The sequence below is a fragment of the Bicyclus anynana genome, chromosome 25, assembly GCF_947172395.1.
Source record: "Bicyclus anynana chromosome 25, ilBicAnyn1.1, whole genome shotgun sequence".
Lineage (NCBI taxonomy): Eukaryota > Metazoa > Arthropoda > Insecta > Lepidoptera > Nymphalidae > Bicyclus > Bicyclus anynana.
This window is the reverse complement of record NC_069107.1, coordinates 4,605,643-4,620,701: the sequence shown is the minus strand read 5'-3', so window position 1 is coordinate 4,620,701 and position 15,059 is coordinate 4,605,643. Positions and strand designations below refer to the sequence as shown.

Below are 15,059 nucleotides of genomic sequence, written 5' to 3'. Positions count from 1 at the left end.
ACTGTTGTATATGGTCTACTTACAGTCTCAGTTCCCACTCGGAGCAAGGCTGTCTAGCAGGTAGCCATCTATATCTACCCGTGTGCGCTCCCCATGTTCCATATCTGGTACTATCACTGTTGCATATAGTCTACTTACAGTCTCGGTTCCCACTCGGAACAAGGCTAGCAGTTAGCCATCTACGCCTGCCGGTATGCACTCCCAATGTTCCATATCTGGTACTGTCACTGTTACATTTTGTCTACTTACAGTCTCAGTTCCCACTCGGAGCAAGGCTAGCAGTTAGCCACCTACGCCTGCCCGTATGCACTCCCAATGTTCCATATCTGGTACTGTCACTGTTGCATATTATGTACTTACAGTCTCAGTTCCCAAGCAAGTCGGAGCAAGCCTGTCAAGCCATCTACGCCTGCCCGCATTGGTGCGCTCCCCATGTGCCATATCAGGTACTTATCACTGTTGCATATTGTTTTCTTACATTTTCATTATGTACTCGGAGCAACGCGGTTGAGATGCGCGAACATGGCGCCGCAATACACGCCTAACAGGCGCACTTAGCACCCGGTGATCCATATCAGGTATAGTCACTGTTGTTGCTTTACCCACATTCTGTCTGCGCTCGGAGCTAGGCGGTCTAGGAGCCAGCGCATGCTGTTGCGCGCACGTGGCGCCGCAATACACGCCTGACAGGCGCACCCAGCGCCCCAAGTCCCATGTCAGGTACGGTCAGTGTTGCTGGTCTACTCACATTCTCAGTCTCCGTTCGGAGCAAGGCGGTCTAGCAGCCAACGCATGCAACTGCGCGCAAGTAGCGCCTCGCTCCACGCCCGCCAAGCGTATCCAACGCGCGCGCGCCGTGTCCCATATCAGGTACTGTTTCTTGTGCCGGAACAGGCGAAATTGTTGCACGTCTGTAAAAAAAAAAATAAGTTATAAATGACTATGTATCTTCAAGCTGAAGTGGTAATGGGCAGGCCACATAGTTCGAAGAGCCGATGGACGTGGGGGTCCCAAGGTGCTGGAATGGCGATCCCGCAAAGCATAAAGCGGATCGCAGGACACCGCTGGATGCTGGTGGCTCAAGACTATTATGCTTGGAGGTCCATGCAAGAGGCCTATGTCCAGCATAGCATAGATGTCCATAGGTTGATAACGATGATGATAATGATGATGTGTCTTCAATGCAGAGATCTAATAAAGTTTCGTTTATCCGCTATATTATTTCTGTGAATTCAGTCGGATTTATGTCATCAGTCCACCTATTAGAGGATCAATTACACAAAGTGGTCAATTTCACCGATTCTGGTTTGGGGATTTCGCACCTTAATGAAATATTAAATTGTATATTTCTTCCGACACATGTAAAAGCATTTAAAAAGTTACAAAAAGCGTTCAGTTTTAGATTAGGCTTTAAAAGTGTATTTGACAAGTGGTTTTATCTATTGGGAAAATGTGAAGTGTTAAAGGTTTAATAAGTATGCAAACTTAACTAATGTGTCAACATATCAACTATTTATCTGAACAAAAATTATCAACTATATTTATCATTAAACAACGGAAGTTGAGAAATAAAAATTGTATTATGCAAAATTACTGTGAGCTTCAAATTATAGATAAGAATACCAGATAATAGATGACGTAAGCATATTGCACAGCTGCAAAAAGCTAGAATAATACGAACATTTTAATTATTAATACATTTTGCAATAGTTGTAGATGTGTTCATTTTCATTTAAATTATTGAGGAATAATTTACACCATATATGAAATCATATCTATTAGATGAATATATTTTATATATTAATACACTTACTCAATTTGGTCCCATCATCTAAATGCAAAGGAGTGTACAAATCATCTGCACTATCTATAGGTCCCTTCTCACCTCCAAACTCGTCTTCAAACCCTTCATTCAATAGTCCACTGAAAAATAATTACAATGTAAAACACATCTAATAAGATAAAGATTAATAAAATATAATAGAAGCAGTAGTCACTTTTCAGAAATTTCATTCATAATGCATATGAACAGTAAATAATTGATTTATTTGCTTTCATTCACTCTCAGTAACAATACCACCCAGACCCAACAAAAATCTGTGTACAATTTAGATTTTCACAAGAAACAGAATATTTTAGACAGATAGTTTGTACAGACACAAAATTTTATTCTTACCTTGCATCTGCAATATGTTTATCTATTATCTTGTGAATGTAGTAACTCTTGCATTTTTTTTGATAAGTTTCCTAAAAAAAAGATATATCAGTTTCAGTATAATCTATTTCTCTTTAAATCTAGATTTAGATTAAGACATTTCTTCACAGTATATATCAAGTGCAGGCTTTTTTAAAAGTCATACAATTTCAATGTTAGTTTGTAACTTTGTAAGAAATAAGAAAAAGCCAATCAACAAGATAGTTGAACATACATAAATAGTAATGTCTCTGGATGCTGGTGGTTCAAGGCCATTGTGTTTGAAAGTCTGTGCAAGAGGCCTATGTCCAGCAGTGGACGTCCATCAGCTGTTTATGATGATGATGATGATGATGGATGATAGTGATGAAATAGTAACTATCACATTTCACATTAAAAAGTAATTGCAATATGCTTACAATAACTAAAACCTGGTCTGCTAATTGGAAACAACATCTAATTGAGGTGACATATAGTAGAAATCTGGGACACCAGTGGAAGACCAGGAAGGGTATGCCGCATGTCAATATAGATAGAATATATGTCAGTATAACCCGCCATCGACACTTGCGGTAGCCATACACCATCTGAAAGTAAAACATGTATTGTGAAACCAACTTTCTTCTCTAATGAATATCACCATGCTAACAGTTAAATTATCAGTCTATTTTGAAGGCCTACGACAGAGTCCTTATATAATTATGATATTGAGTGTGATACAAATCGGTAATTGGTCTGAGTCTCCAAGACATGGAAATTGGGAGCATAATTTTAGAAGTTATCAATATTCTATTACTTCTAAAATCCGTGTTGACTTTAGACGGTTTGTGCCTGATTTTCAATTGGTCACTCCAGAGTATGGTCGAGATCTTCATGTTCGATACTTTGCACTAACAATTGGTAGGTACCTATATATTATTGAAGCAAACAGGAAAAGCTCCGTAATTGGATCTCGCTCTATTCTATAATTTACTTCAGGCCAATGCTGTCCTTCCTTCAACTTTCTACTTCCTAACACTGGGCTAAGTATTTAACAAAAATTTCTTAGAAGAAAAGCTCTGAAAATCTGATCCAGGACCTCCAGATTTGAAACCTCATTGGCTGACTATGGACCAACAAGGCATTAGGTAAAGCTTGGCAACTTCGTTTGTAACACTTCCGATGTTGCACACAATTCGGGGTGGTAACGATGAATGAAAGACCCACGACTGATGCACGTCACTTCCCCACACACCCGCAGTCTTTCCCCCTGTGGCGCGCATATCATGGGAGTGTTATCATTGAACTTGACAGACTATAGTTAGTACTGTAGTAGTATACTTAATAGTATATATTAAATAGAGATTACCTGATCAAAATCTGGATCTGTATTTATATTTATTGAAATCACATCATCTAAGTTCTCTCTGCTTGGAATAGAGCTATACTCTATGAGAGGTTGGGTTTCTTCATCTGAACCAATCATTGTAAAAACCTTTCCTCAGTTATCTTCTCAAAACATTAAATATGTATCTACCAGACCATGTGCTTTGTGTTAAATCATTCAAACTTAATTACTCTTGGTCATCTTTGTAATGTGTGTATTGTATAATTCATATTGAACTACAATCTCATAGCTGTCATAATATTAATGATGAATTATGAGTATGTTTAATGTTTATAAAATTAAGTGCAATAATTCATTAAGTAATTATTCAATAACTTGTTTAACACACAATTAATGCAATGTTAATTATCTCAAATTACATCACAGCAGATGTAATACAACAAAGGCATTAAGATAAACTTTTAACGGAAACAAATACGTGTTATAATTTTCATTCCCATTGTCGATATTCCTCGCGTTACGGCCTTGAATTGAACAGTGGAATAGTTTGTAATATTTGAATAGTAAAGTTTTCTATGTACCAGCTCCGTTGTTATTCATGAATAATTATTTTATTCGGGTCGTTTGTTGTAGTACAAAATCCCATCTTAAGTGTTTCACACAATACAAATCACAATCAAAAACAATAGAACTTTTGAAACAACTCTTTGAAAAATTGTAAGAAAAGCATTTATTTAGTCGTTTTAACACGTCACGAGCACACAATTCGTAACACGACACGATAAACGGGCCTATTAATTTATATATCTATAAATTTTAATAAAAAATTCGATTACAAAGTCATTAGCCAACACTAACCAAAACAAATACAAAATCAAATTGCAAATGTCAAAATTCAAATGTAAATTGCCAAATGTCAATGTCAATTTGTATAATCATAGACAAAACTGATTAATGTAAGCTAATGTTACTATATAAAAAAATGTTAAACCTACCATTTCGCTATCATCAAACGTGATATGTTGTTCCACGCTTAGTGTCATGTTGTTATCTGAAACAAATGATATACATAAAAAATATCACAACTAAAACAAATTACAAAATTTTATTAATAATTCTTAAATATTTATACTTTAGTAGTAATGAAATTTGACTAAAGGCAACACTTAAAGTAGAATATCTATGAACGTCAGTCGTCAAATCAAATATAAGTTGTCAATGTCAAAGAAATTCAATTTCACAACAAGGCGAAGTTTGTCGAGTTCTGCTTATTTTCTATTAAATTATACAGCAATAACGAGAAGCCTAAAAGAAACATAATTTATCAACAATACGTAACCATTGAAATCCACCAAAAGTCTGTGAGTATTTTCAAAATTCATAGACGTAAACCGTGAAATAACCTAACCTCAAATAAATTTGTTAACAATGGTTCTCAAAACAACACAATATTTATAAAACAAAATGAGCACTTTGTATTTGTAGTTCAAATTAGATGACACAATTTATTAAGTATTATGGTGTCAATCTAATATTGGTCGTAATTGCTAAGTTGCCTATCATCAGATCAAAAATTCATGAGCTTATAGAGAAAATACAATGCAAGGTGCTCCGTGCCAGTCAACTTGAAGCTTAGTGTCTTAAACTGTGTGTTAGACGCATGAGCTTTGCAACTCTACTGGCAGTCATACTCCATAGTTAGAGCACAGCATGGCTGCTTGGCAGCAGATGTATGTGTAGCAGTTACGTTTTCATATAACAAAGAGTTTTATATCTCTAAGTAATGTGATTAATGTTGGCATACACAGTTTCACCTGCATAGTTCGGCCAGAGAATATGCAGAGATATAATATAGCCTATATTACTCAGTGACAATGTCTATTGGTCAATTTTTAAGATTAGATTATGATGGGTAGACCCACAACTACCTATAACCTCACAAACTTTACCTCTTTATAATATAGGTATAGATTGACGGCCGCGTGGCGCAGTGGGTAGTGCCCTGCTTTCTGCATCCACGGCCGTGGGTTCGATTCCCACAACTGGAAAATATTTGTGTGATGAGCATGGGTGTTTTCCAGTGTCTGTGTGTATTTTGTTAAACAGTGTTACCTACATTTTAGGGTAATTTATTAGAAATATATATAACATCAAACTTGTAGAATCAACGGAAAATCTCTCTGCTAACACAGCCATGACTTAAATTCCTGCTGGTTTTGCAATACTTGACATTATGTTTATTGCATAAACAGCCTCTGTGGCGCAGTGGTATGTGCGATGGATTTATAGGGCTGAGGTCCTGGCTTCGATTGCAGACTAGGCTAATTGAGGTTTCTTAATTAGTCTAGATCTGGCTGGTGGGAGGCTTTGGCCGTGGCTAGTTACCACCCTACTGGCAAAGTAGACCACCAAGCGAATTATTATGCTGTTATACCTATGCCTGCTAAGCATTTCGCTATTTAATATAATACAATGAAAAATGTTCCAGTGCACCTAACGACCATGATAATTCCCGTGCGCTGCTTCACATGTGGGAAAGTGATTGGTAACAAATGGGAGGCATACCTCGGACTTTTACAAGCTGAATACACTGAAGGGTGAGTACTCATACCTTTTGCATAATACATTATAAGATATTCAACTGATTGTTTTTTTTAAAGCAAAGCTTCTTTACGAATGATTGAGCCGCGCAAAGCTCAAATATAGGCACTCTCCGGCCTTTCTGTCTGTGCTAAGCGACAGATTTTCCTTTTTCACGAGAAAATCAGTTTTAATACTGTTATACGATATCAATCACAGCATTAACTTAGATATCCTACTAATATTATAAACAAGTTTGTATAAACATCCATACAATGTCTCTTTAATGTCACAACTATTGAACCAATTTAATTCAACTGATATTTAGAATGGAGATAGATAATGTCCTGGATTATCACATAGTCTAATTTGTCTGGAAAAAATCAATGGTTCCTGCGAGATTTTTGAAATACTGGTGGTTTCTTAGTTTTTACTATAATATTTTAAACATGAAAGATGTAAGTATGGATTATTGTCACTCTTTAACGCCACTAGTACTAAGCTGATTTAGCTGAAATTCGGACTGTAGATAGATTACTCTTTTCTAAGAACTCTTTCATATTGAAACTAGTGTCTGAATTTGGCTGTTATTTGGAAACAATTCGTGGAAACCCAAATAAAACGAATAATGTTTCAAAATAAACACATTTTTCTTTCTTTCATACTTTCTAATTTCACACGGACTTGTTTGTACTTACCTAATACAATAGTCTTCATCCTATATTGGTAATTTAGTAATTTAATAGATTATTTCAGAATTATGTGACTTAGTTCATTTGGGTGTAGTGGTAAAATTACAGACAAACTATTTTTGTGTTAACAGAGAGTAAAGCATAATATAACAAAATTATATAAGATTTTTTATTCTTCTTAAAGATTTTGGTTACAGTATTTTCAACTTCACTGTCAAGTACATCTAATCTTTGATGCCACAAATAAAATAATAAAATCTCAAGGAAATAGATTGTTTCAAACTCATCTAAGTAATGGCTGGTTCACATCATTCCAGTAGCTTGCAATACTATTACATAATGTAATATGGTATGATGTATTTAAAATTATATGAAGTAATTCCAGAGTTGCATTAGACTCTTTGCTTGTAAAATATCAAAATCATACTTGTAATTTTAAAATAAGACCTACTCCTATACTGTTCAGTGGTTATACACTATATGTACTACAAAACAAAAGTAAATGAAAAAAAAAAATCTTGTTACATTAAGTTAAGCTATAAATAAATTGATGTATATGTAGATCTCGCCAAAGTTCGAGTCCGACCTGAACACGAGGCGTATAGTTTCGCAATAAACGAAAACATATCCCAGCCGGGTTAAAAATACCTGTGCAGTTCAACGCGTTGCAATGTCAGAGTGGACTCGAAATTTGGCGCATACTATACAAGTCTAATCTATACTTCTATACGAATATTAGAAAGAGATAAAGTTTGTAATGTTGTAGGGGGTAATCTCTCGATCTACTAAACCGATTTTGAAAATTCGTTTACCACTAGAAAGCCATGTTATTTGCGAGTATCGTAGGCTATATTTTATCCCCATATTGTAACGGGAACGGGAACTACGCGAGCTAAATCGCGTCGTAGTGCTAACTGGAGTAAGTTTACTTGCCTGAGAATACATAACAATGTAAATTGGTGGATATAAAAGGCAGCGGTGCATTAAGCTGTGGAATATTTATGGAAGCAATTTTATCATACGCTAGATTTTAATTTAAAGCTTGTCATACAATGATCAAAACAAATTATTTTAAAATTTTATTTCCGTTAATGCTTTTTGACACATTCAGTATCAATGTAATTAGTAATTAATTACTAAATGCAGGTTATTTAATAATTATACATATAATTAAATATTACGTGTCTCAAACGGTGAAGGAAAAACATCGTGAGGAAACCTGTATACCAGAGAATTTTCTTAATTCTCTGCGTGTGAGATCTGCCAATCCGCATTGGGCCAGAGTGGTGGACTATTGGCCTAACTCCTCTCATTCTAAAAGGAGACTCGAGCTCAACAGTGAGCCGAATGTGGGTTGATAATGATGATGATGACATATTACGTACTCTAAATAATGGTATAAGGTATGTGTAATATTTTTCTTATTAACTGACCTCGTGAACACTGTTTTGCCAAATCTTAAAAATCTAAAAACGCATTTAATTACTGAGAGGATGAAAGTACTTTACGGCCCGCTCTTATAACTACTAAATATACAAAAAAATCAATAAATTGGTCTATTGTCTATAATGGCATTTCGGAGGGACGACAAACAGTAAAATGAATTTTTATGCATTAGATACAGCCAGGTTAAATTAATTTATGCTACCCTAATATTCATCATTATAATCCTACTACGTAATGTTGGATTCATTGGCGTAAATACACTGGCGTAAGTACTTAGTACTGTATCATCAATTTTTTCAAATGGTCTTAAATTGATCATTATCGATTTACTGGATTGAAAAAAAAACAGAACAACAGAAGTGTCGAAAAAGAGAGCGATCGAGACTGATTGAGAGAGAGTAAGACAGGACGAACGTGGCACGTGAACGTGAAGCAATTAGCCGTGGAGTGAGAGTAGGGAGCAAGCAAGTGAGAAAGATTGAGAGAAAAAGTGAGAAAAAGAAAAAATTAAATTTTTAATTTACATTAATTTTCAACACTTTTTATATTTTAATGACAATTAAATTCCTAACCTATCTTCTTTTTTCCCTTTTTTTAATAGTTAATTGACAATACGACCCACAACACTTCTCATCATAGTTATATATAGTTTATGTTGAAACATAAAATTATCTAATGTACTATAGCTAAGTGTACTTTACAGTGTGTAATTTACTTTTAATCTTTTTTTAAACATAGTGAGGAAAAAAATATTATTTAGTCGTTACTCAGTATAAACCTTGGCGAAGTTTCAAGGCGATATCTCGCTAGCCTTATACGTTGATCCATTGCATTTGTCGTCAAAATTGTTGTTCACCTGTTTTTTTACTCTGTTGTAATATGGAAATTGCCCCTGCATTCTGTTAAGTTACAGCGATGTGACATCGCTCATTTCCATGACAACTTCGTTATTAGTGGCATTTTGTTTTTGGCATCCCATAGAAATAATGTTCAAATTCTAATGAAACTTGTAATAGGCGAATATTACATCGACGAGTATAAAATAGCGGAATCACACCCCTGGATTGGTTTAAATAAATAATAATTTATTTCCGAGATACTCGCTTGCACTGTCATCTATCCACTACATCCTGAAATTGATTGACTTTATGTAACCACTAGCGGATGCTGAATTAAGTTTTTCGCAAATCCCGCGTCAACCATGGATTTTTCCGGGATGAAAAGTAGCCTATGTGTTAATCCATACTATAATCTATCTCTACTTCAAATTTCAGGTGATTCGGTATAGTAGCTGAGGCGTGAAAGAGTAACAAACATTCTTACCATCAAAATTTTGGGAATCCATGGATTTTTTCGGGATAAAAAATAGCCTGTGTTAATCCAGAGTAAAGCTTCAGTAGTAGCGGCGTTAAAGAGTAACAAACATCCATACAAACTTTCGCGTTTATAATATTAGTAGAATAGTTTTACCCTCGTAACTTTAGTTTTAAGTTTTCGACTATTATTACCACCATTACATTAAATTAAATTATGACATAATCTTGACCTTTCAAAAGTGCTTGTAAACTAAGCCTAATTGAAATAAATGAATTTTGACTTTTGTACCTTGTACAAAAGAGGCAAATTTTGGGTTTAACTAGTCCACAAACTCCAAGTCACTCAGCATGCTATGGACAGATATGCTTGGCATTATTTGATTCGGCCAAAGAACTAAAGTAATCGACGTAACAGGCACATAAATCTTCACTCTGTCTCAGGGCTAATACATTGAAGTGGCAGTGTGCTGCGAACACAACAAAGAACAATTAACAAATAATAACAAAGAACGCCGTAAATGCTTCAAACGTGTTGAATGAGGTGCCGTAAAATAGCGAACATTTAAAAACTATTAACTTACAAAGAAAAAATGTTATCTCAATACTTATGTATAACATTGTAAAGACACTTTATCGTTCGTTATTGTTGTGGATTTATTTAAGGCGAGTGTTCTAGTTAGTGCGGTATTTTTGGATTAAAATAAACAAAATAAAAAATTCTATCGGTTTAGGCGTCTTCGATTTGTCGGTGTACATACATAAAAGTTTGTCAGCCCATGCGAATACCATAAACAATTATTAACAACCCATATTCGGCTCACTGTTGAGCACAAGTCTCTTCTCAGAGAGGTTAGTGTGACTTGACGGGTAGCAGCGACAGTGATTGTACCATTATTTTGTGGTAGAGGAAACACCTCAGGTCCCAGGACTTGTGACCTTGGGAGTAGGTTTAAAGGATCCCTGGCCGACATGTTCACCATGCCCACACTAAACAATTTATGATGAACTAACTACACTAACACGACTGGCAGCGTGACGGTGTCTACGCTGCCTAACAAACAACTGAGTTGAAGTCATCAAATACCCTCTTATTTATACCAACATTGATACGTCCACATCACAATAACATAAAAATTTTAATGTTAATACCACGTGTAATCGAGGAACTTAGGCCTTAGTCTACCACGCTAGCCAAATGCGGATTAGCAGGTTTTACATACGTAGAGAATTAAGAAAAAAAGCTTAAGCAATTATCAGGGAATGCTTGGCAGCAGAAATGTCGGTACTTCCCCATACGCTTTGTCACAGAGACATTGTTTGTGGTACTATAATGGAGTAATCTCTGGATCTACTGAACCGATTTTGAAAATTCTTTTACCAATAGAGAGCCACGTTGTTTTTAAGTGGCATATGCTATCTTTCATTTTCATCCCTGTATTCTCACATGAGCCGTGATGGCCTAGTGGATATGACCTCTGCCTAATTCCGGAGAGCGTAGGTCCGAATCAGGTCCAGGACATGCACCTCTAACTTATCAGTTATGTGCATTTTTTAAGAAACAAGAAATTTAATATCACGTTTCTCAAACGGTGAAGGAAAACCATCGTGAGGAAACCTGGATACCTGAGAATTTTCTTCATTCTCTATGTGTGTGAAGTCTGCCAATCCAAATTGGGCCAGCGTGGATGACTACTTAACCTAACCCCTCTTAATCTGAGAGGAGACTCAAGCTCAGCAATTAACCGAACATGGGTTGACATTGATGCCACGTTATTTGAGAAAATATTCATCCCTGTATTCTACTACTTACCCCCGTAAAACCGCAAGGCTACTTCAATATGTAATCTGGCAAGTTCTTTGATAACACTTCCATGATAAGCGGACGACGGGGGGAAAGTGTGAAATCGGGTTTTTCATTCATCGCTACACACCCCCCGGCCCGCGCGGACCATCGGGAGTGTTAAGAACGAAGTTGCCATGCTAAAGTGTTGTGATTGTTGCAGCGACGCGCTCGACGCCCTCGGCCTGAAGCGGTATTGTTGTCGGCGCATGCTGCTCGGTCACGTCGACCTGATCGAGAAACTGCTCAACTACGCGCCGCTGGAGAAGTGATCCTACTGGCCTACTGACATTCCTACTATGTTACTGTGACGTAGTTTAACTTGCAGACCGCTCACTGTACAGAACATGTAATTAGTCAAATAATTTCATGAATTTCATCCTTTTAAATCACATCGTTAGCTGAAGTTGTTATCGTAAATTGTCCGTAACCGGCAATCCTTCCTTCTTTTGGTATAATGGGGATGATGACTAAGTTTGAATATATTGATTTTTATGATACATTCGGGTAAATAAGGTCAATGTTAACTAATTTATACATAAAAAGCAAAGATTGACTGGATATTTGCAAAATAAATAAGATTATAAAATTTCAAAATCTACTAAAAATATTTTATCGTAATTAGATGAAAATTCATACAGTTTTAGCTTTTTTACATTAAATGTGACATTTTTTAATAAATGAACTATAAACGTAACGCAGAAATAACAAAGATATTAGTAATTTTGTTTAAACGCCTATACAAATCTAATGATCATTAATTGCCTACGACGTCATAAGTTCGTGCCGCAAATCTGACCCTTTAAATCCCTGTAGCTCCGAAAGTAATGATCGCAGATACCCTGTAACTTTTACAAAATTGCTTTACTATTAGCATACTCTTAATTTATATACAATTTAAAAAACTGTCATCATCCCTATTAACAACTAATAGTGGATCACCATCATCATTAACAACCCATGTTCGATTCACTGTTGAGCACAAGTCTCTTTTCAGAATGAGAAGGGTTAAGCTAATATATGATATGGTTATGGTATTAACTTCAGCTAATGATTTTTATATTTCTATTCATATTTTATAAAGGTGGGTACAAATTGGTGCAATGCAACATGTAATGCAACATGCAATGCAAGAATTTGACGTCCACATAGCTGCAATGTATCACGAATGCTCGTGGTTTGGACGCCTCGCGCGCACGAACTGCGCCTGGGTCGCGCACGCTCCGAGCGTTACAACTCGTGCGCGGTTCGATCCGAGATTTGTCGGTTTTTGGAACGAACACAAAGGGGCGCGCAGTGTGCGCAGGACTGAGCCGACTGATTCGTAGTCAATGAGCGTACCGCGCGCGCCACACGTCCAAGGCAGCAGGGAACATGCAATGTAAGGCAGGAGATTACATTACATGTTGCATTGCACCAATCTGTACCCACCTTTATGAATTAAGACGTTTTGGATGACGTTTCTGCTAATTAAGTAAGTTTAAGATAAATAATGTCTAATACTTTATTTAAGTTTTGTAAAATAAATACTAATTTAAATAAATTTCTTTTGATTTATAGTTCGTCCGTCAGTATCTAGGGGTAGGTATTAAGCAACAAATTAAAAGTTGATAAAATAAAATAAACCTAAATTATGATTGTAGTGGATGTATTTTGCAAACTTGTTTAATAATTACTTATTTTATCGCTTAAATGTTTGTTTTTACACAAGTTAGCCTTACAAAACATATATTAGCAGCACTTAATATTGCAAAACGTTTTCCTTATTATTATGCACTTTACAATTACTTCAAATAAAAATGGGCATCCCCTATTATCGGACATCTTGATGGGTCAGTACTTTGTAATATCTTTGCGTTGTGTGTTTTGTAATTTGTTGCACCAATCACGAAACTGTATTTTAAACCTGATACCTGCTGATTGATGGGATTTATGACACAATGGAAATAACAAGTTAACGATTGACTGCGGCTTTACTTTACCCCGATATCTGACGTCACCCAAACGCGAGTTTTTAACTGGACCTTTAACCTGGACTTATACACTCAAGCCAAAACACCCTTCCAGAACGGCCCTCTAAGCCGAGGTCTAACTCTCAGAGGTGACTCCATTAGTTCCGCCTATCGCTTCTGCTTTTGCCTTCGGTAGGATTTAAGACACAACTTAGCCTCCGTAGCGCAGGGATATGCGCGTTGGATTTACAAGACGGAGGTCCTGAGTTCGATCCCCAGCTTTTCTTAATTGGTCCAGGTCTGGCTGGCGTGAGGCTTCGGCCGTGGCTAATTACCACTGGCAAGACATACCGCCACGTGATTAAGCATTCCGGGACGATGTCATGAAGAAACCGATAAGGGGTGTGGATTTTCATCCCCCTTCTAACACGTTGTCCCGTTATTATTTGTGTAATTTCGCGGTTAATCTATTCAGAAGCTCAAAACATTTTTTTAATGAGTCCATTTTATTAGGCGTATTGAGAATATACAAAAACTGCTTACGTATTGTTGTTTTCTTAATTGGTTTTTTATAATTGATAGGGCTATACGTTTATAAATACACACATACAAGGAACAACAGGGTTTTTGTTACATACTGTATAAAACATGCGAAAATATAAGTAAATAAGGGTTGAAAATTTACATAAGTTTCCATACGGACGAAGTCGCGGGCGTCCGCTAGTTTAAAAATACCTATGTCTTAATACAAAAGATAATAACTATAAAGCAACGCATTCCTGGTTTTTTGCTATCATTATCCCCGAGACTTTCTTACAATTGTATGTTTACTTTTCCTCGTTTTATCTAATCAGTGATTTCTCACTAAGTTTTTGCTCTTGAAATTTATAACGGGGAAAGTATTTCAATGGCAGTACAAGTAGGCTAAACTTGTTTACATTGTTAACGATAAGCGCTGTACTTAACGCGTATTTGTATTATTTGGATTACGATAAACATGGACAGAAACAATAGGGATTATGACAGATTTTTAAATTGTGTATAAATTATGAATATGCTAATAGTAAAGCAATTTTGTAAAAGTAACAGGGTATCTGCGATCATTACTTTCGGAGCTACAGGGATTTAAAGGGTCAGATTTGCGGCGCTGCCGCGGATTCCCTGAAAAACGCCAAATACAAAATGTTACGAACTATTGAAGTTGTAGGTATGTAATGATCGTTAGATTTGTATGGGCGTTCAAACAAAATTACGAATATATGTATTTGTTATTTGTGCGTTTAAGTTATAGTTCCCGTATAAAAAAATCACATTTAATCTAAGGAAGCTAAAACTGTATGAACTTTCATCTAATTACGATAAAAAAAGTTTAATAGATTTTGAAATTTTATAATCTTATTTATTTTGCAAATATCCAGACAATCTTTGCTTTTTACGTATATATTAGTTAACATCGACCTTAATTACCCGAATGTATCATAAAAATCAATATATTCAAACCTAGTCATCATCCCCATTGAGTAACCACGTCCTAATTAGGTAGGTTTAAATGCATGTTTTGCTGGCGACATACCAAACCCCTGTTATTGTTTTTGTTCACATTATTGTTTGTAAACAGTTAAGAGAATCTCTGTCTACAACAGAGAGTAAACTCGGCTGGATAAGAAATACATAGGTTAGCCTAAGTCCCAAAGTATTTTTATTATTTACAA

At 35.9% G+C, this 15,059-nt stretch overlaps 2 protein-coding genes across 4 annotated transcripts in view; one reads left to right on the top strand and one right to left on the bottom strand.

Annotated features, from left to right (window-relative positions):
- The window catches only part of LOC112044037 (polyamine-transporting ATPase 13A3), a 64,915-nt gene that overhangs the window by 21,018 nt on the left and 28,838 nt on the right, over positions 1 to 15,059 (bottom strand). For 2 of the 3 annotated variants that reach the window (XM_052889376.1, XM_052889375.1), the window contains exons 2-6: positions 4,517 to 4,572; positions 2,614 to 2,781; positions 2,177 to 2,247; positions 1,814 to 1,923; positions 749 to 911 (exon numbers count right to left, since the gene is read on the bottom strand). In XM_052889376.1, the coding sequence (XP_052745336.1) occupies positions 749 to 911; positions 1,814 to 1,923; positions 2,177 to 2,247; positions 2,614 to 2,781; positions 4,517 to 4,564 (560 nt within the window). In that variant the 5' untranslated portion in view covers positions 4,565 to 4,572. Of the gene's footprint in view, positions 1 to 748; positions 912 to 1,813; positions 1,924 to 2,176; positions 2,248 to 2,613; positions 2,782 to 3,542; positions 4,386 to 4,516; positions 4,573 to 15,059 lie in introns of those variants that run through there. The other variant, XM_052889374.1, reaches the window with a different exon arrangement.
- On the top strand, positions 4,722 to 15,032 carry LOC112044039 (DNA-directed RNA polymerases I, II, and III subunit RPABC5). The gene is made up of 3 exons (XM_024079762.2): positions 4,722 to 4,882; positions 6,010 to 6,118; positions 11,559 to 15,032. Exons 2-3 carry the CDS (start codon positions 6,024 to 6,026, stop codon positions 11,665 to 11,667), a joined length of 204 nt encoding a protein of 67 aa, XP_023935530.1. The 5' UTR covers positions 4,722 to 4,882; positions 6,010 to 6,023; the 3' UTR covers positions 11,668 to 15,032.

What these genes read in the sequence shown, in the direction of transcription:
- LOC112044039 (XM_024079762.2), top strand. Translation starts at nt 6,024, where the DNA reads ATGATAATTCCCGTGCGCTGCTTCACATGTGGGAAAGTGATTGGTAAC. An exon ending in CAAGCTGAATACACTGAAGG is followed by an intron (nt 6,119 to 11,558) that starts GTGAGTACTCAT and finishes TGATTGTTGCAG; the next exon opens with CGACGCGCTCGACGCCCTCG.